Source organism: Manacus candei, unplaced genomic scaffold (assembly GCF_025592945.1).
Source record: "Manacus candei isolate 608988 ecotype Guabito, Panama unplaced genomic scaffold, ASM2559294v1 h1tg000051l, whole genome shotgun sequence".
In the NCBI taxonomy this organism is placed as follows: domain Eukaryota; kingdom Metazoa; phylum Chordata; class Aves; order Passeriformes; family Pipridae; genus Manacus; species Manacus candei.
Window position 1 is genome coordinate 4,608,276 of NW_026138099.1, and position 21,649 is coordinate 4,629,924.

A 21,649-nucleotide genomic window follows, 5' to 3' on the forward strand; every position below is an offset into this window, starting at 1 on the left:
ACAATTAAACACTGAAAAAGGTTGCCCAGAGAAATGGAATCTCCATTCTTGGAAATATTCAAGACTTGGCTTGACAAGACCATGAGTAACATAACTAAAGGCTCTGCTTTCAATGGAAGGGTCAGCAATACAATTTCCAGAGGTCAAACTCTCATGAACTTGTCTGATTTCTGTAATTCTGTATCTCCTGCGACCTTGCTTGGGAAACATTACTGCTATTGCACAATGATATCCTTCAAAAATGCAGTTCTTTATAGTTTTTTTCATTCTTGACAAGGGATCACAACTCTGAAGATCCTTGCGAATTCAGCATGATTAGGCACCCAGTGTTTCTGAAAATCAGACCACTATTTTTACATGCTTAAAAAGTCAATAAAAGCGCTTCAGCAAAAGAACTTAAGTGGTCCAGCTGCTTGTACTCCCATATTCTGTTCTCTGGTCTTGAAACTGAGGTATGTGGTACAATTGATGAATATGTTTGGAGGTTTATGTTGATAATGTACATTTCTAGTAACTTCATTATCATTGTTGGGTCTAATAGAAACCATTCTATTGAGACAGCTTGATTGCTTAATTTATATATATCTTAGTCACTTTCCTGACACTAATTCTACATGAAGTCATGGTAAGGAAGTTTTATTAAACTTTTTTTTTTTTTACATTATTCCATAGCTATCTCAGTATGCAGATTTTGAAAGAATAAGCAAGATTAGTTAGTGGCTGCAAGTAATTCTGATAAACCTGTGGTAACTGTTAACTTTTTTCCTAGGGTTTTAGTTAAAGAAATAGAAGAGACAGAGTCTGAATATGCAGTTATGCAGATACAGTCTTTGAGGTAAATGTTTTTCCTTGTAAGTTAGGATATATAAAATTGTTTAGTTACTCAGTTTATGAAATAGGAACTGTAATTTCATTATGGTCCACTTGAACTTTTGTTTTGCATGTGCATATAGGATGAAACAAAATGACCAAAACAAAAGTGACACAGTTGAGAGAATTGAAAAGGTGAGGATTTTGTTTCTGCTGTGACAGTGTATTGTGTTTCTTCTAATGTTTCTGCAACACCTGCTCTCAGATACTTTTATTTCCCCTTGTCTATCTCTGATTATGCTGGCCCCTTCATCTGCCTTTACGCTGTTTTGATACTCTGTCATTATAGATATTATGGCAAAGATTTTAACATAGCATTTTTGTGTTGCCCATTAAGGTCCGCAGTATGTGGACACTTATAATGGAAATGCTTACATCTCTGAAAAAGGATAAGGAAGTTGTGGATTCTATACTTGAAAATTGTGCGCATCAGTGTATTTTAGATGGAACTGATGTTGTTTTGAGAGTTCCAGGGTTGCTGACTCACAGAATTGAAAATGATGAAGTAAGTAGTTTTTGTTCTTCTTGCTAAATTTCTAGTCCCCAGGTGTGCGATTAGATACCTTAAAAAATAAATACTTCATGGATTATAAGAGATGATTGCTAAAGGATGCGTAAAATACGTAGTCTGTATGCAAAAACTTGTTAGGATTATAACGCTCTTTTGTATTTGTTATGTTTAACCCATTAACTTTTTTGGTTCAGTAGCTACATTGATAAGTAGTACTTGACTTGGTTAGTACTTGACTTTTTTGTTGTTTAGACATTAAAACTAGGTTGACTGGTTTAACTATTGCTTTAACTTTTGCTTTTGTTTCCAGTGTGTAGTATATGGTATTGTTCAGTTACATCATTGGTGTTGTTTGTATCACAGCTTTTGGGATAGTGGTTAAACGGAATACCTCATTGGTTGAAGTTTCCTCAGTTCATATTGGTTTAATCTAGAATGCATTATTTGACAAATAAAACAATCAGGAACTGAATCAGTCTACTCTTACTGCAAAAGACATAACTTTCTGATATTGGTACTGGTCAATAATTTTTTTCTTTCTTGCTAAACTTCAAGGGTTTTATTGAAAATGTCTATGAAGATGGAAAATTGAAGTTCTTAGCAGTCATACACGTGTTAAATGAAACCTTGAGGATGTTGAGAAATGAACACTGTCAGTCTGAATTAAAAGAACTTCACAAGATTGAGAACATGGTTAAATCTTGCAATAATTTATTACAGAATTTGAACACAAAGAGGTAATTGTTGGCAAATTTTTTCTCTCCCGTGTTCTTAAATCTTAGGATCGTGTCTAACTACCATGGAGACTTTTCTAGAAAAATGTTACTTATAGGAAAGACATTTGGTTGAGTCATTTTCCTTTGCCTCTGGGAAATTAACGTTTGTCTTGATTATTTATATAAGTTTTAATTGAGACTCTTCTCTAAGTAACTTCAGCTTTCTGTCTTGGCTTCATTAATATTCTAGACTTTGTTCCTGGGAACCTCATTTGCTAGCTGATCTGATTTTTACTTTTTTTTTCTTGTTATGTTAATAGGTTCTGAGATTTTTAAAACTTCTACCTGAACCTAGCTTAGGGAAGTTTAAAGAGTGTATCTCATTTCTGTATGTATTTAAATATAGTTCTTCTAATTCTGGTGCAAAAACATAAGGATACCTAGCAGCCAGTTTTTTGATTGTTGTGCTGGTTTAAAGGTAAACTGGCAGGAGAAATGAACTCAACTCAAAAGAGATTATAAGTCAGAGTTACAATTTAATAACAATAATACAATAAATACAATTATACGGACAAACAATTGATTTTAACCTGCAAAACCCAGATGTATAACCCAGCACCCTGGGGCACAAACAGAATGGTGTTTGTTGGCCCCTGTGCTGAGCCCCACGTGGTCCCCCTGAGTCCAAAGTAAAAGGGGAGGAAAACCTGTTGGTGAGAGTGCTGGTTGCAGTCTGGTCAAGGGTGGTGGTCACAGTCCGGTCGAGGTTCTGATCCTCCTCTGGATCCAATGAGTAGGGCCCAGAAGTCCCACAACCCCAAGATGATATACACTCAGGTTTGAGTGGGAATGCCCAGTACCTCCCCCAGGGCAGGGAGTTCCACAGTGGGTGATTGTGAGTCGTGAGGTATTTTTGGAATCCTTGATGACCCACTAGCAGACATGACCCTTCATGCTGGGTGTGGAGGTGCTAATGACTCCCTGGAGGGGAGTCATTTGTGTGAGGATAGGAACATCCTCCTATCTCACAGACTTCTTAACACCCAGCTTGTAGCCTGAGGGGTCAGGTGTGCTCTGGGCAGCTGCTGCAAATGTTCTATTGTTAACAGTTCCTGGGAAATGACATAGAGGGTATAGAATACATAGTTTGGGTTACACCTAAACAATGATGAACTGCTCCTGGCTGCTCTAACTAGGACAGTTGTGAATTTCAGTTAGTTCTTAGTACAGGCACAAATGCATGAATAAGTTCATATATATGGCAGGTTTTGCAGAATAAGGAGAACACATAATACATCTTTATGCAGAATTGTTATCTCCACAAACAGATGTGTTACCATTTTCCATGCTTATATGTTACAGGCCAGAAAGAGAGCATCAACATTGTGTGTCAGTGTGTGAATCTATTTCTAGAAAAGAGGAAGACTGGGAAATGAAGTGGAAAACATTTCTTGGCCATCATCCTTTTAATTCAATCTTTAAAGAGGATCTAGTAAGTAGTGTTCAGTTTATCTGATTCTGGGGAAGAGAAGGTGAGGGAGGATGTAGATCTACACTTAAGCTTTATATGTGAGGCTGGGGGCATTACATAGTGCAGAATAGCTGATTATGCTTTATGAAGTCTTTCTAAAAGAGCATACATTTGACTTTATGACAGCTGTGTCTTCACTTGAGATGGGAGAATGGAACCATCTTGTCAAGATAGTAGATCAGTGTAAGAGGGAAGTGATTGGTTTTGGTTTTGTCTGTGTGGGAGATAAGCATTTGTGTGCTCTCAGTCCGAATTCTGTTTTTCCCTTCTTGAGTGGTGTGCTTGATGAATGAACAAAAATTTCCATTCTGACACTCAAAGGTTATACCCTTGCCTGGCTACCCAGCAGAGAGAGAAGCTTCATGTTAAGTCTGAGAGCTGATTTGCAGAAAAGCTGTTGTAAATAACTATCTGTTAATTGCTGTTGATGAGCAGATTTTTTCAGCCTCCTTGTGTAAGCTTTTCCTTCATTTTGAAAGGAACCTAGTTCAACAGCTTCACCACCCCAGTCTCCTAGTCTTCCAGAAGAAGATAAAGACCGTGACCTTCATCAATATCTAGCATCAATTTCAGGTGAGTGACCAGGAGAAGCTTCTTTTTCTTCTCCCCCACTGCCACAATTGTTAAAAGTTACTTGGAGTCAAAAAGGCTCCCTGCCTGTGTTTGCAGATATTCTATAGTAGTCTGTGGTAATCTGGTTCTGAATGACTCTTTGTCACAATTTTTCAGCCTTGTCTTGTCTGGGAGATCCTCTGAAGTTTGGCAAAAACCCAGTGCTGAGCTGTTTGATATTTTGTTGTTCTTGTACTAATGATGTTGAGACAGATTTATGTGTACAAAGGTTCATGGGTTGTAGAAAATACATTCAGTAAAGATATTGGGTTGAAGTAGTAAGAAAGAAAGAAAGAAGATAAAACTTCCCCACTGGTCACATAGGAAAAGAAACTGAAGGTGTCCTTGCAGGTAAGTATCTTTCCCTAGTACATTCTGAAATAATTCCATAGTAACTGTGCCATTTGATTAGGACCTTATTTGATGCTTCCAGTCATTAGGTTACCAGTGTTGATCAAAGCTCACTTTGGTCATGGTTGTTGTACATGCTAATCAGCTGATAGGCTGATTATATTTTACTGGGTAATGCTTATTGACAAAGTGGTGATGTCCCTAGTGGAGTTAGAAGTTACAAAGCAAGGGGGAAGACTGCTTGAGTCGTGTCACTTGCAGTCCCTCTTAGGAAAAATGGCATAGCAGAGGCATATTGGAATTTCAAGATGCAAAACAATAGCAAGAAGATCCTTTTGATTACAAAGATGAAAGTGCTTCTCCAGCAGTCTGAGGATACGTGGGTAAGGCTAGAAGCTGCAAAGCAAAGGCCTCAGATCTGCAAACGGAAGGAAGGTAGTTTGCCTTAAAAATTTTAAAGATTGTGCAATGATGCCGTGAGCTGGTAATATCCAAAAGCTTGAAACAGACTGTGTCTGTGATATTCTCTCTACTCTGTGGTTAAGATGCTCAAATGGAGAATCCAGCCATTAAGAAAACTTAACTTTCTGCCTGTTGATATAGTAAGCTCTAAAAATTAACCTCACCTAACAACCTGAAGTGAGCTTGGATTTTTGGATGTGTTGTTGAGGTGAATGCAACAGGAAATGCCATTTGTCTTTGCAGAAGCTGAAATTTAGGGTTAGTAGAGAACTAGTGAGATTAAGCTTCAACTTTTCATTAAAGATGTGCCCAAATTAGTATTTATTATTGTAGAGGGTCCTTAGCTGAGGTATGTGTACCTCTGATAATGTGCAAAATATTTACTTATAGTGTGCTTTGCCTTGCTTAAACTGAGTCAGCAAAAGGGATGAGAGATATTTATTAATTAATGCAGTTGGGGTAAACATGAGTGGAATTGTGCTCTGTGTAGTTGATGTGCCACACAACTGATGCATTTGTGGAGAGGTGAGGCTAATAATGATGTGGCTGGGATTGTAGTTTGGAAGAAGGTGGAATGTGTGATTGATAATGTAGGGCAGCAGATAGTACCATTCTTCTTGAACATGTGTTCAGGAACAACACAAAGAGCTGGCTACTAGTGGCATCTGTGGCTACAGGTGGTACCTGAGCAAAAGGATTGATAACATTGTCCTGCTTACATATTAATTTATTTTTCTTGAAGAGTTTCATAAAGTCCATTCTGTGAGTAGTCTACAGAAGTGCTCTGAGTCAGTCATGTCACCTAGAAAGCCTGCGCAAAGGAAATGGAAGCAATAATAAAACTTTCTACTTGCTTTTCTAGGTATTTTTGACTCTCTTAATAAAGAACGTTGTGAGAAAGATGAGGGAGCTTTGGAAACTATGATGGATAAGTCATCATCACCACCAAAATGGTATGCTTAATGAGAAAATGATAAAAAAGCAATGGGAAAAAAAAAGAAATTTATTTGCTGGACTTGAATATTTTGTATATCTTGAACCTTAGTGGAATATTTCAGTAACCCATTTCTTACATGTCACCACCACCTAAGTTAGCAAGATAGGCCTAAAGTAACTGCTGCTTTCTCTGGCTGGTGACTGATTGATCAACTAGTTGCTGCTGAATAGGATGCGTAGCAGCCAAGTTGCAAGGTTTTTATCTCACTTTTTAAATATATTGTTCCAAGCTTTAAGAGGTGGGTGGAGAGAACAGAAAATTTTGTTTCTTAGGCTAAACCTCCTCAACAAGACTTTTTTCATGACTCTTCTTGAGAGTTACAATTAAGTTGTTCTTTAACTACTCTTACTATATTACCAGTGAAGGATAGAACACAGAACAATGATATTCTAAAATTTTTTGCCCGTTTGTCATTTGCTTAGTCCAGGAATGTTTCATGACCTTTTGAATAATTCTGTATTTCATAATATGAATCCTACAGATACTTGAAAGTTTCCTACTAGGAGAGAAAGGGAGTGTCGTGGGTGGAGGTGGCTGGGTTTTTGGTAGTGGGGGGGGCCTACATAGGGTGGCTTCAGTTAGAAGCTGCTAGAAGTTTTCCCCCCAGTGAAGCCAATGATAGCTGGCTACAGGAGGGACTTCCTGCTGCTGGCCAAGGGAGAGCCAATAATTACGCCTCTGTGATAACATATTTAAGAACAAGTTTGTTGCACAGAAGAATTCCAGCCAGGAGAGAGCTGACTGAAGCTCCTAGGTGGCCCTGCCGCCTCCCCCGCTGTGGGGGTGGGGGGTGGGCAGAGGCAGCCAGGCCTCTCAGCACCTAGCCCAGAGCAAGCAGTGGTGCCCCAGCTGAGCCGCCCGTGCTACTCTCGGCAGTGCCGGCCGAGCTGAGCAGCAGCCCCTGTGGATGGGGCCAGGGCAGCGCACTGTGGTGCAGCCGAGCCCATGCTGGAGCAGACGGATGCATGGAAGAAGGCCGTTACCCCCCATGGAAGGCCCAGGATGGAGCGGAGTCCTTCAAGAGACTTGTGGCCCGTGAAGAGGAAAATCCATGCTGAAGCAGGTTATTCCCAGGTAGGACTCATTGTCCTGTGGGGAATCCACATCGGTACAGCTCAGCCTATGAAGGACTGCATCCTATGAAGGACCATTGGGGTGCAGAGGCCCCCCTGCACCCCATGGAGAAGTGACTCTCGGGATGGTAGATATGGAAGAACTACTACCTGAGGAGTGGATGCACCTTGGAGAGGTCCATCAGAGACTGTTACCCGTGGGAGGAACCCCACGGAGTAGGGGAACTACTCAGTGCTGTGGCCCCCCATGTAACCTGTGGTGAGGACCATGGTGAAGCAGGCTGTTCCCCTGCAGCCCATGGAGGAGTGACCTATGAGACAGCAGATTTGGAAGAACTGTTGCCTGAGGGATGGACTTGTCCCCCTGCACTGCGGCGGGGGGAGGAGGGAGAACATGGAAGGAAGGAGGGGTGGGTGGAAAGTGTGTTTTATATCTCGCTCTTTAGGTCTTATCCTGTTAGTAATAAATTTTAGTATTAACCCCACCTTGAGTCTATTTTGCCTGTGTGGCCTCTCCCAGCTCAGAGCGACTTCAGTGGGTGCCTAGAATCTGGCCAAGGTCAACCCACGACAGGAGTTAGCAAAGGAAGGTTGTCCTTTATTGGGCATATGATTCTTAGACGTCAGCAGAAGTAGTTGCATATAAGTCTCAGAGATTGTCAAAATAGTTAACAACTAAATTCTGGATTTCTTTCAGTGGCTTTATACGGCATAGATTTTTGTCGTCTTCTGATTCTACAGACAGGTAACAGCAAATGTTAAGATTTTAAGGTGCGCTTTTCCTAACAAGTGAGGACTGCATTTTTGAGAGCTATGAAATTAGCACTAAACTCCCTAGAAGTGTTAAGGCTGAAGTCTTTGGTAGCCAGGGGATTGTTAAATATCAACAAGTTTGTATAGGAACAGACCTGTGCATGCTGGAAGTGATTCAGACAAAGAATACAATATCTAGGAGAAAGAATGATGTCAAGTGTGCAGAAGACTTTTTAGTTATCTTTGATTGCAGAATGCCGAAAACTTGTTTACAAAAGTATCGCAAAATCCCTCTTTTTCTGTGTAGTAATCAAGGGCAAAGTTTATTAATTTATTAATTTTGGGAGGCTGATACACAAATAGGGCTAAATCTGCCCTAATTGTCACATTGTTCTCCCTATAGTAAAATTGCTTTCTGATGACCGGGACGAATTGAGGGAAATCGTAACGGACAGATACGGAGCATACAATATGTAACAGCCTTTTAAGATGCCAGGCACCCGTTGAAGCCGCTCTCTCACTCTCCCCTCTGCAACCAGACAGAGGAGAGAGAAAAAAAAACAGCTAAGGATTCATGAGTTGAGATAAAAGCTGGGAGAGGTCAGTTACTGATTACCTTCATGGGCAAAACAGACTCAAAGTGAGGATAGTACTTAAAATTAGTACTAACAGGATAAGAGCAAAAGAGTGAGAAATAAAACTCTCTTAAAAAACACCTTCCCCCCACCCCTCCTTCCTTCCCTGTTCTCCCTTCTCTCCCCCAGCAGTGCAGAAGGACAGGAATGGGGGTTCCCGCTAAGTTGCTGTTTCTGCCGCTGCTCAGGGAGAGGAGTCCTTCCCCTGCTCCCATGGTGTCCCTCCCATGGGAGACAGTCCTTGATGGACCTCTCCAACGTGAGTCCATCCCTCGGGCAGCAGTTCTTCCCAAACTGCTGTCCCACGAGTTACTGCTCCATGGGGTGCAATCCTTCACAAATGAGCTGTAGTGATGTGGGTCCCCCACAGGGGCCACAAGTCCTACCCGTGTAAAACCTGCTCCAGCGTGGGCTTCCCTCTCCACAGACTGCAGGTCTCTGGCAGGACCCTGCTCCATCCTGGGCCTCCCATGGGGTCACAGCCTCCTTCATGCATCCACCTGCCCCAGCATGGGCTTCTCCATGGGCTCCAGGTGGGTCTCTGCACCCCAATGGCTCTCCAGGGGCTGCAGGGGCACAGCTGCTCCACCATGGTCTGCACCACGGGCTGCAGGGGCCTTAGCTCTGGCGCCTGGAGCACCTCCTGCCCCTCCTTCTGCTCTGACCTTGATGTCCACCTTGTTATTCCCATGTTCTCACTCCGCTCTTCCCTGTCTGGAATTCCTTCTGCGCAACAATCTTCTGTTCTTCAGTATGTTATCACACAGGCGTTACTATCACTCCTGATTGGCTTGGCCTTGGCCAGCGGCAGGAAGCCCATCCTGGAGGCATCTGTCATTGGCTCCACCGGACAGGGGAAGGTTCTAGCAGCTTCTAACAGAAGCCACCCCTGTAGCCTTCCACTGCTACCAAAACCCAGCAACAGGAACCCACTACAGCATTCCACAAGTTTAATTTGTCTCTAAAATTGCTGGTGTGGGTTTTTTTCTTTTTTTACACTCTCTTTCTCTCCCCCTCAAGGATCTCTTCAGTGCTGTTGAAGCTGTTGGAAGCACCTGAAAACAGAGACCTGTTGATCAAAAATGTAATTTTCTACCTGTCAAATAAGTTAAACTTAAGACATGTACTTTTTATATTGATCAAAGCCTAGACTTTGTGGGAGAGGGTTGTGGGATTTTGAGTTGTTTTTACTGCGGTTGTGTGTTTGGTTGGCTTGGTTTTGTGTGTTCTTTGGTTTTGTTTTGTTTTTTAGCAGTATTCTTACCCATCTGAGTCAGTCCTGTAAAACCGTAAATAGAGCAGGAGGAAAGAGGTGCACTGTGCCTGACTTCCAGGGTAACATACAGTGTGTGACTGATTCCCTGCTTGCTGAAACAGTCTTTTTGGTGTGAGCTGTGGTCAGACTTCGTTTCTTTAAATGTGTGTAAACTTGAGGGTTAAAAAGTGCTGTAAAATCAACTTGCATGTACAGCTGTCCATTGCACAATTGTTCACTGTACTGTGTTGGACGTAGTTGCAAATGAGTTGCAAATCATCTGTGTTGTATATAACAACCTGTGCTGGTCACTACTTATGTCCTACTTCAAATACAGTTGTAAAAATATTTTGTCTCTAGTTAGAATTCAAGACTGAAATATTTTTATTGACTAAACATTTGGGCCATTGCTTTTTGGAATTCATACAGCAATTTGTTCATGCTAATATTCTAGTACTTGAGTTTACAACTGCTAATAATTCCTGAATCTTCCTCTAGAATTTGCATATGGAAACTTGTGGGGGAAATAAAAAACCTGTGCCTCCGCAAATCCTAAAAAATGGAAAGGAAGAGTTCCTCATTTCAGAAATGCAAGAGAATTCAGGTCAAGATGTTACCCTGCTAAAGACTCCTGTGGAAAAAGAAGACCTTCTTGAGAAAGCCAGAGATGAACTGGCAGAAGAGGTTAGGAAGTAATTTTTTTGTTTTTAAATAAATGGTCATAAATGGAAAATAAATTGCATTTTTCACTAAAAATTTTCACTAGTTACATTTCATCTGCTACAATGTTTTACTTATGTAAATATAGCTCTAGCCTTCATGCTTATGCCGTTCTTGACTAATGTCTTAAATATATTCTGAGCCCACTTTCTTATTTGAAAGACAGATTCATAGATGATGAGAGAACTTAAAAGTTGAATTCTGATTTCAGTCCCCTCTTTTCATTTAGTGGGACACTATGGTAATTGTGAACCTAAATAATAAATTATAGAAAAGTTGAGATATTTCGAATTCTCCAGATGATTTGGAGAGTGGGATTTATTTTGAACCATACCTGATAGAAATAAAGAGGTTTCAGTTTTGCTTTCTCAGAATTTACCCTTCTCTAACATCCTACAGATTGCAAAGACTGTGATGTCTGAGTCACCTGACAGTGATGAAGAAAAAGGAATGTCATTAGATGACCTCGTTAGCTCACTGTGTTTTAACCCATTTATAACAAGGAGAGAAATTCCACGAACTCCAGAAAATCTGTGTAAGTTTGAAACTGTTTTTATAAGGCTCCTTGATTAGAAACGTGATTAGTTCGTTGACATATTGCACAGGAAGAAAAAGTGAATTATTTCCGTAAAGCTGCAAGTTACCTGAATGGTTCACTCTGTAACACAATGTAGTAGGCCTAATAAGATATGAATACTGTGAATTCAATTCAAGAGATTTTGTTTTCCTCTGTAGAATCTTATTTACAGTCAGAAAACAAGTCCCAGGTAAAGTTCTCCGGAATCTAGTCCTCAAGAGCAGGTGAGAATAAGTCATTGTTTTGAATCTTCAGATTCAAATACATCTTGGATACAAGAGACTGAGAGAACTGAAGCACAGGAACAAGATTATACTGCTTCTGTAGAAGATCTGAAGTAGGCTTTGCAAAATGAAGTGAAACTGGCTACATGGGAGTATTGGATGAGACACTTCCAGAATATGATAGCATGGATCTCAGCTTGTCTCCAGGCTTAGAGTCTGATTTTGATATCAGTGCAAATGTAACAAGTAATTCAGAAAATAATAGGGATATTGAAAAAATAGACCTACCCCTACAGTCCCTGTCCAACTCACATAAAGCACTAAAAAGACTGCATCTGAAAGAGAAGAAGATAATGGAGGTGAGTCTGAAAGCGGTAGATCAGTCCTGCACCAGAAAAAAGAAAGAAACATGAATTTTGCAGGCCTGTAGTAGTATTCTCCTTGGATGAAGAATTTATTAAGACACCATTGCCAAAATCTAATGGAAGAAAATACTCCCTGTCATGTTTGCTGATACCCTCTGAACAACTGGAGGAAATGGCATCAATGCCACATGAAAGCCTGCTAATGGGTTTCTGTGGCTGGGTTTGTTTGGTAGCAGTGGAAGGCTACAGGGGTGGCTTCTGTTAGAAGCTGCTAGAACCTTCCCCTGTCCGGTGGAGCCAATGACAGATGCCTCCAGGATGGGCTTCCTGCCGCTGGCCAAGGCCAAGCCAATCAGGAGTGATAGTAACGCCTGTGTGATAACATACTGAAGAACAGAAGATTGTTGCGCAGAAGGAATTCCAGACAGGGAAGAGCGGAGTGAGAACATGGGAATAACAAGGTGGACATCAAGGTCAGAGCAGAAGGAGGGGCAGGAGGTGCTCCAGGCACCAGAGCTAAGGCCCCTGCAGCCCGTGGTGCAGACCATGGTGGAGCAGCTGTGCCCCTGCAGCCCCTGGAGAGCCATTGGGGTGCAGAGACCCACCTGGAGCCCATGGAGAAGCCCATGCTGGGGCAGGTGGATGCATGAAGGAGGCTGTGACCCCATGGGAGGCCCAGGATGGAGCAGGGTCCTGCCAGAGACCTGCAGTCTGTGGAGAGGGAAGCCCACGCTGGAGCAGGTTTTACACGGGTAGGACTTGTGGCCCCTGTGGGGGACCCACATCACTACAGCTCATTTGTGAAGGATTGCACCCCATGGAGCAGTAACCCGTGGGACAGCAGTTTGGGAAGAACTGCTGCCCGAGGGATGGACTCACGTTGGAGAGGTCCATCAAGGACTGTCTCCCATGGGAGGGACACCATGGGAGCAGGGGAAGGACTCCTCTCCCTGAGCAGCGGCAGAAACAGCAACTTAGCGGGAACCCCCATTCCTGTCCTTCTGCACTGCTGGGGGGGAGAAGGGAGAACAGGGAAGGAAGGAGGGGTGGGGGGAAGGTGTTTTTTAAGAGAGTTTTATTTCTCACTCTTTTGCTCTTATCCTGTTAGTACTAATTTTAAGTACTATCCTCACTTTGAGTCTGTTTTGCCCATGAAGGTAATCAGTAACTGACCTCTCCCAGCTTTTATCTCAACTCATGAATCCTTAGCTGTTTTTTTTTCTCTCTCCTCTGTCTGGTTGCAGAGGGGAGAGTGAGAGAGTGGCTTCAGTGGGTATGTGGCAGGGTCAACTCGCTACAACCTACTACATAAATTGAATAGTAAGTGTCCATGTTAACAAGATTTCGTCCATTCTGTCACTAGTTACACTACCACGAATAGTTGAACCCTGCTATGGAAGTGGAGGGAAGTAGGTTATTTGTGTGCTTATTCCTTGTGGAAGATGAGACATAAAAGCAAAGTAAACATGCTACCTTTAGTTCTTTCAACATCTTGCAAGTATGAGGAGAAATGCTCATCTGACTTTATGAGGTAATCTGCAGCTATTGAAGAAAAAACCGTAGGGTGCATTAGCAATGGAGTAATCTGAAGTTAGATTTTGAGAATTCACAAAGTTAGTTGTAAGTTGTGTATTTACTCTGAACAAATATGGCTGTTTAGAAATGTGTTGTAGGTTGTTGAAACTTTTGTGAATTCATTAAGGTGTTAGTAGTCTGAACTATGCTGCATTCCAGCCTACCTGTCTCCTTATCCTATTTCCAACAGAAGTGTTAAGTCTGTTTAACCAGTAGTGCAGTGTTTAGTTATATGTGAGGTCAATTTTTGAAATGCATTAATAAAAATGAAATAGTAATAGTGATACAAAAGACTTCCATGAAAACAGATGGTGTGCAGAAATGTGATAACAAAGGCCAGGGCCCCCATGGAATTGAGTTTAGCAAGGGATAACAACGGTTACTAGTACCTCAGCAGCAAAAGGAAGATTAAGGAAAATGTGAGGCTGCTGCTCAATCAGATGCGTAACCTCATGGTGGAAGACAAAGAGAAGGTGGAATTACTGAATGCCTTCTTCGCTTCAGTCTTTACTGCTGAGGCCAGCCCTCAGTAAACCCAGATGCTGGAGGTAAGAGAAGGCTGGAGAAGGGAAGACTTCCCCTTGGTTGCAGAGGGCTGGGTTAGAGATTGGTGAGGCAGATTTAACACCATAAATCCACAGGCCCTGATGGGATGCACCCACAGGTGCTGAGGGAGCTGGCAGATGTTGTTGCTAAACCACTCTCCATTATCTTTGAAAAATCATGGAGAACAGGAGAGGTGCCTGATGACTGGAGAAAAGCCAACATTACTTCCCATTCAAAAAGGGCAAAAAGGAAGACCCGGGAAACTACTGGCCAGTCAGCCTCACCTCAGTTCCCGGAAAGGTGATGGAACAGATCATCACCAAGCAAGTAGAAGAAAAGATAGTCACGGAGAGTAGTCAGGATGGATTCATGAAGGGGAAATCCTGGTTGACCAATCTGATAGCCTTCTGTGATGGCATGGCAGGACAGGTTGATAATGGGAGAGCAGTGGATGTTGTCTACTGTTAAGGAAACTTCTCGGTCTGACCATTCATGCGACTCTCTGGCAGTCACACTCCCAGTGCCAGACTTTCACTGTTGGGACTGAAGCCCCTTCAGAGCAGGTGGCTCAGTGAGCCCACGGTGCTGCACTTGACTACCCCCACACACCACACTCTCACAGTCAGACCAGGTTTCCTTACAGGTTTGGCCCTGTGTTTCCCTTAGCAGCATCTCAGATGTCTCATTCCCTAAAGTCATTTATTCCCAGCATAGTAACAGAAACAGCTCAAGCTGGGTACCTCCAAGGAGGACCCCCAATAAAGGAACACCTTGGACTTTTATACCTTCACAGTGTCCCTGCACGTGAGTCTGCACATGAGGATTCGGCTTCTGTCCCTGTGTCCATCCACCTTGCTGTGTCACCAGTCTTCATGTCTTTTATTATCCAAAAGGTCAGCAATTTCCAGCTCCTGCTGTGTCTCTCAGTGCCTGTTCACCTGGCTGGCTGTCACCTATGCCTTTTTTATCCTGAAGTTCAGCAGTTCATGACCTCTTGTCACAGATTCTCATGCAGATTCTCAATCTGCATCTCTGCAGTTTGCTAGTCCAGCTACCTGGACCATATGTATTCCTCAGCACTACCTCGCCTTCTGCAAGGCTTTTGACATTGTCTCCCATAACATCCTTGTAGGTAAGCTAAAGAAATGTAGATTAGATGAATGGGCAGGGAGGTGGATGAATAACTGGCTGAATGGCAAAGCTCAAAGGGTTGTGATCAGCAGAGCAGAATCTAGCTGGAGGCCTATAGCCAGTGGTGTTCCCCAGATACTGGGGAAGTTGTTGCTGGGTCCAGTCTTATTCAACTTATTTATCAATGACCTTCATGAAGGGATGGAATGGACCCTCAGCAAGTTTTCAGATGATAGAAAGCTGAGGGGAGTTTTGACCTGCCCCTGAAGGTGAGAGTAACTCAAGTTTGTAGATATATATGTAGTGTTTATTTAGAACAATTTGGTTGCAATGGAAAGCAGGTATGTAGCAGTTCTGGTTATTATCTATAGTAATAGGGCAACATGAAAGCACTTAGAAAATGTGTTAGAGAAAAGGAAAGAAGGAAGAGAAAGAAAGGATAAGAGTAGAAAGATTCATAATCACCACTTATGGATCTACAATGAGACTTGATTGTTGCACTGTTGGTCCAAGTCACGGTCTTGATCCATGGAGGGTGGAAAAAGCCCATGAAACACAAAGTCCTATGGGTTAATATACATTCAGACTAGGTGGGAATGCCTGGTACCTCTTCTGGGGTGGGGGGTGGTTTCAGTCCTCTGGTGGAGGCCTCAGAAATGAGTCTGGGGGTGCTTTGGGGGTCTTTGATGGTTTATGGCCCCTTCTAAGACATGACAGCTGCCTCTCACATCAGTGTGGTTAAGCCAGTTATGCCCCATCAGACCTTTGCTGAGGGGAGGTGTGAGGGGGAAATTCTACAGCTGAGCAGAGTTGGGTAAGGTATAATAATTACCATGATAGAAGGCACCATCCAACCTTGCAGGGTTTGCCTCTTACTGGCCTCAAAGCCTGGCTTCAGCATAGCACCTCGGCGCCTCCACAGTTATTTTAAGTCATTAACCATTAACAGTCCAGTCTCTCACACTTACACCTGAAGGCTGTGCTGCCATTCAGTGAGACCTTGATAGGCTGGAGAGTCAGGCAGAGAGAAACCTAATGAGGTTCAACGAGGCCAAGTGTACAGTCCTTCACCTGGGGAGGAATAACCCCAAGTACCACTGCAGCTGGGGACTGACCAGTCCCAGAGCAGCTCTGCAGAGAAGGACCTGCGAGTCTTGGTGGATGACAAGTTGACTGTGAGCCAGCAGTGAGCCCTTACAGCCAGGAGGGCCAATGGTATCCTGGGGTGCATTGGGAAGAGTGTGGCCAGCAGGCTGAGGGAGGTGATCCTCCTCCTCCTCTACTCGGCCCTGGTGAGGCCACGTCTGGAGTGCTGTGCCCAGTTCTGGGCTTCTCAGTACCAGAGAGACATGGAGGTACTGTAGAGGGTCCAGTGGAGGGCCACAATGATGACCAGGGGGCTGGAACATCTCTCTGATGAGGAGACACTGTGGGAGCTGGGCCTGTTTAGTCTGGAGAAGAGAAGACTGAGAGGGAATCTCATCAATACGTACAAATTTCTCAAAGGTGGATGTTAAGAAGATGGTGCCAGGCTCATTTCAGTGGTGCCCGGTGACAGGACATGGAGCAGTGGCCATAAACTAAAACACAACAAGTTCCACAGTAACATGAGGAAGAATTTGTTTACACTGAGGGTGGCAGAGCACTGGAACAGGCTGCTCAGGGAGGCTGTGGAGTCTCCCTCTTTGGAGACATTCAAAACCCACCTGGATGAGTTCCTGTGTCACCTGCTCTAGGTGATCCTGCCTTGGCAGTGATGTTGGACTAGATGATCTCTGGAGGTCCCTTCCAACCCTAACAATCATGTGATGATGTGATTTAATGGAGTACTAGAAATTTAACACAAGCTAGTCTCAAGGAGTAGGGCGATTTATACTTTGTGCAAAGGCTTGCTGCAGTTTAGCTGTAACTTAGGATTTGGCTGTATTGATAGCAACTGATTGATAGCAACCAAAATTAAAGTACTGTTTCAAATATGTCTTTTTAATATATCCAGAACACTTTCAGAGCAGTATATCTGTCTAGTAATTAAATATTACAGAGTGCAAACTAATATGCTTTGTCTTTCAGATAAGAAGAGTTGAATAAGAAGCTGGGCACAAAGGAACCGTCATCAGGATACAATTTGTAAAGCAGAAGCATAACTATAGTAGCACAATTATGGTTCACTTGACCAAGTATCCTCTCCAGTCATTGCCTGGGTGGGGAAGTTGCACTGCTTTCTTTTTTGTGGAGACTGTATTCCAGCCTCCTTGTTTTAGAGTGTCAGTTGCCTGCTCTGGTTCTGCTAGTTTCATGTCATCCATGGTGACATTGTATATACCCACATCTTTTTATAGAACTGTTTTTTCTTTTTTAAGCATATTAAAAATAGCAGATACTAAGTGGCAAAATCCTAGAAAATGGAAAAATGTAATCTCAGATGAGAAATAGTGAATTCTGTGGTGTTTCTATTTTGCTCCTAATGCACACCCCATAGCCCCCCAGCGCTCAAAACCAACAACTTCAAATTTAACTTGATGCTCTACATTCTATTGCATTCATCTCTCTTCCTGAGAGTTCTGGTCTATATTGCCACGAATTCTGCCTGTTCTCTTCTTCTAAACTTCCACTGGAGTGTTTATTTCTTAAGGTGTATTGCTGAATAAATGCTTTACACTAATGTTACAAAAATTTATGACTTGTGGTAATGTTAATACAATTTTATTTTAACATCATCATGGCTGGGCTTCGTGAACGAAGATTTGGGAAGGGCTCTACCCACATTTGTTACAAGCGTGCTGGTGGCTAAAAAGGCCAATACAAGATAGACAAGTCTGGTTGCAAAAGGCACAGCAGAAAGACTCCTTAGGTGGAATATTCTGCAAGACGTGATTCTTTCTGCGTTACTTTAACAACTCACATATATATATATATATATATATATATATTACATTGTGATGTGAGTAACTGATAATAGAGTAATGAGGTGATGAGGTGAGAATGTAAAAGCTGAGGTTCGAGCAAGTAAACTTCTTATTGTAAAAGTACTGACTCCTACCCTGATATGTTTAGCGCTTGGAAGCATTGTTAAATAAAGTTGTTTTTCTTTTCCAGTATGTCTTTCTTCCCAAGCAGTTGCATTAGGTTTTACAAAGAATGTCCACCTGTATTTGCCATCTTCCTTATAAGGCAGAAGTTGACAAGCTTTATGAAAAGACATATAGGTGGTTGAGGAAGCTATTATGTGTATAATGTGGCTGTGTACATGTTAACAGATAAGAGGGAAGTGCTGCTTAATAGCCTGTTGACATGTTGATCATGGTCAGACAGTGAATTTGCTGGTCTGCAGATCTGACAATTGGCAGGTGGGGGTCAGTCTCTTCTCCCAGGTAACAAGTGACAGGATGAGAGGAAATGGCTTCAGGTTGCACCGGGGAAAGTTTAGGTATTAGGAAAAAATTCTTCATGGTAAGGGTTGTAAAGTATTGGGACACGCTTCCCAGGGAAGTGGTGAGGTCACTATCCCTGAAAGAGTTCAAAAAGTGTAAGAATATGGCACTCAAGTACATGGTTTAATGGTGGACATAGTATTGGTGCGAGGTTGTTTGTTGGACTTGATGCTGTTAAAGGTCTTTTCCAACCTTAATGATTCTGTGATACTATTATGACCTTAGCTGTTGGCTGTCTGGAACAGGCCCAGCTGTGTTTTGTGCAGACCTAGGCTCTAGAGCTTGGTGCTGGTGACTTCACAAATGTTGCCCAGGTGGCTAGATGAGTTGGTAGGATAGCTACATGTAAGGATGTGGATGATACCTTGACCATGGCCTGTCTTAAGAAAAATCAAACTGTAATTTGGGTTGCTACTACATTGACAATTCAGGATTAAAAAGTGACAGCTAAGAATTTGAGTTTCCTGTGGACAACTGACCTTCACATTCCAAGTTTTAGGTATGAAAGCAGAATCTTTACTCCTTGCAGCTAAGTGCAACACTCTGGTCTTTGTGTTATAAGTAGTAGCTCACCTGTTCGCTAGTTTGTGTTGGATACTTAGGTAATTTTTGGTTAGGCTTATATCAGAAGGCCATCATAATTGGATTGAAATTCTGGATTAAATTCTCTTGTAAAGCAATGATCTGATTAGCTAGGGGGAGTTGAGAACATCAGGGTGTTACTAGCAGCCACAAATACAACTCTGTATGTATTTCTGTGACTTCTTTAAACCTGGGTGTTTGCTGAAGATGAATACAGTGTTCCTAATGTACAGTGTTAAATGTCTTAAGATACCTGTCATGAAATACCATTCAGGAGTTTTTGCCCGTTAAGCATTGGGAAGCTAAGTTTCTCATGAACCTCCTAATCAAAAGACTCTTCCATTTAATTTCCTAATAGTATGTAATTTGGGCTTCTGAAGTTAGGTGCACTGAATTATTATTAGCTGAAAGACACAGTGCAAGTACCTTGCTTTCGTCTCCAGAGGACAATATGCCATAATTTTGTGCAGCGCTGCAGAGCAATCAGTGTTTCACAGTTCAGGTTTGCCCATCCTTGCCAGGTAAATTCTAAACGGACAGGTTTATGAACTTGTATACTCCTTGGTCTCTTTTTTTACCTTGGAAGATTATACTAATGTTTTCTTGCCAAAGCTTATAAGCATTACTCATAAAGGTTTGATGAAGTATCTGGAATATCTTTCTCCAAGTACAATGATATTTATTATATCATGAGCAACATGATAGGCTGAGAGAGTTGGGCCTGTTCAGCCTCAAGAAGAGAAAACTGAGACAGGATCTCATCAGTGTGTTCAAGCACCTGAAGAGAAGGTGTCAGGAGGGTTGAGCCAGGCTCTTTTCAGTGGGGCTGAGCAACAGAACAATGATGGCAACAGACAGAAACTGGTGCACAGGAAGTTCCACCTGAAGAAATGGAAGAACTTATTGTGTGGGTGATCATGCACTGGAGCAGATGGTCCAGAGATGATATGGAATCTCCCTCACTGGTGATGATTCACTAACTGTCTGAATGTGATTCTGTGCCATGTGCTCTAGGATGACCCTGCTTGAGCAGGGAGGTTGGACCAGATGTCCCACTGTGGTCCCTTCCAACCTGACTCATTCTGTGATTCTGTGATAGTGTCAAGTACTACGATGTTTGGTAGTACTGTATACCATAATCTGTAGTTATGAAAAACCATAGATTGTGCTACAATTACATACAATTACAGCACGTAACTTTGCAATCTGTCCTGTGTATCTGCTGTCTGTGCTGAACATACATCAGTATGTATCATATTTTTATTGAGAAGTAAACCTAAAAGGACATATTTGAAAGTCTCTAGTTCGCTGAGCATTGAAAAATGCAAGTACAGTTCAGTCAGTGGATTTCTGCACGTAATGGGAGAGAATCAGGAGGGTAAATCTAGAAAACTAGTGGGTTGAGGCCCATACTGACCACTGTGAAGAAAATCAACTCTACCCCTGGCAAGACCAGCACATGATGAAACCTTTTTTTTTTAGTGGAGACTGGGAGAAGATGGAATGAGTAGGGACTTGAAGTATGAGTGCTCAGATTGAGTTCAGCCAGAATCCTTTAGCAAGGATTTATATTAATGGTTTGATAGTTCTGGTTCAGTCTTCTGTGCTGCATCATTTGGAAAAACTTTGACAGAAATTACTGTATGGGTAGCTATGGCAGAACATTGCATGAGAGCTCTGTCTTAACCCCTGCAATGCTTAACATGAGCCCCCTTAAGTGGGGCACCATTTGGAGGTAGCTCTTCTGCATGAAGACCGTCCTACCTGGTAATACTTACCTACACTCCACTGTGTGTGAAACTTCACCTGTGTCTGATGGATTGTGCACAGGGAATTCTGTGTTTAATTGGCAAAAAGCACAGTTGCAGAGAGTGAGTATCTTTGTCTCTATTCTGGGCATTTTATCACTTCTAAATAATATATCACATTTGATAGTGTTTTTCTGTGGCATCAGTAGTGGTTTCTGATTCATTTACATGTAGGCAATCATCCCAAGAAGTGAATTTAATCCATAATCAGTCTATCTCTTACAACTGCATGCATTTTACTACTTTGCACTTAGAACTACCAGTCAGGAAAAGCTGCAGGAGAGTTTCTCATGTTTATTGTAAAGTACTGCAGGAGCCAGGGACATAATAATTTCATTTGTGTTTGGACATTATTAGTTGTTTAAAGAGTTTATTTACAGAGTATTTTTTTCTTTTAAAATAGTTGAGTAATGACACAAGTAGAACCAGTCCTTGTTCCAAGAGGCTTTCAGACTAAAAAATATTGAGCCAAGAAGCCTAATTAGAGGTGAGAAAGATGAATGTTTTTAGTCAAATAGGATAGGTGGTGTGTATGATCTAGCTGCTGTAAGAGAATATGTGTATGAAGACAAATGAAGAATAGGACACAACTGGCACCTGTTGCAAATTAAGAAAATGACAAGTAAGGTAGCCTGTGTGCCGCTAATGTCATTCTGTGGCATACAGGAGAAAATAGGATGTGTATGCAGGAACGGTGCTGCACAGATCACCAAAGACCATGAAATAAATTGTGAAAAATGTCAGATTCTCCTGTGCTTGGAACAGGTTTACTGTAGCTATCCTGTTTTCCTCTTATGCAGTGCTTATGTTGCATTCCATACTGTCCTACAGGGAGGAAGTTGTTTGCCTGTAAGGCAGTTCATAGCAATTGAAAGATCAACAATTCTTGACAGTAATTGTTATGAAAGGTGCTTGATCTGAATT

General features: G+C 42.2%; 1 protein-coding gene and 1 non-coding gene across 5 annotated transcripts in view; both read left to right on the plus strand.

The window, feature by feature from the left end:
• The window catches only part of HAUS6 (HAUS augmin like complex subunit 6), a 35,571-nt gene that overhangs the window by 6,599 nt on the left and 7,323 nt on the right, over positions 1 to 21,649 (plus strand). Inside the window, exons 6-16 of one of the 4 annotated variants that reach the window (XR_007906911.1) lie at positions 770 to 835; positions 954 to 1,005; positions 1,208 to 1,375; positions 1,937 to 2,118; positions 3,460 to 3,589; positions 4,108 to 4,201; positions 5,916 to 6,006; positions 9,532 to 9,595; positions 10,265 to 10,450; positions 10,886 to 11,021; positions 11,319 to 14,073. Coding sequence is in view for 3 of the 4 variants with exons in the window: in XM_051801441.1 (XP_051657401.1) it covers positions 770 to 835; positions 954 to 1,005; positions 1,208 to 1,375; positions 1,937 to 2,118; positions 3,460 to 3,589; positions 4,108 to 4,201; positions 5,916 to 6,006; positions 9,532 to 9,595; positions 10,265 to 10,450; positions 10,886 to 11,021; positions 11,319 to 11,404 (1,255 nt within the window). In the remaining variant the exon portion in view is untranslated. The other 3 variants (XM_051801441.1, XM_051801443.1, XM_051801442.1) reach the window with 3 other exon arrangements.
• Positions 8,218 to 8,348, plus strand: LOC127477332 (small Cajal body-specific RNA 8). Its single transcript, XR_007906928.1, has one exon. It is a non-coding gene; the product is annotated as a small Cajal body-specific RNA 8 (non-coding RNA).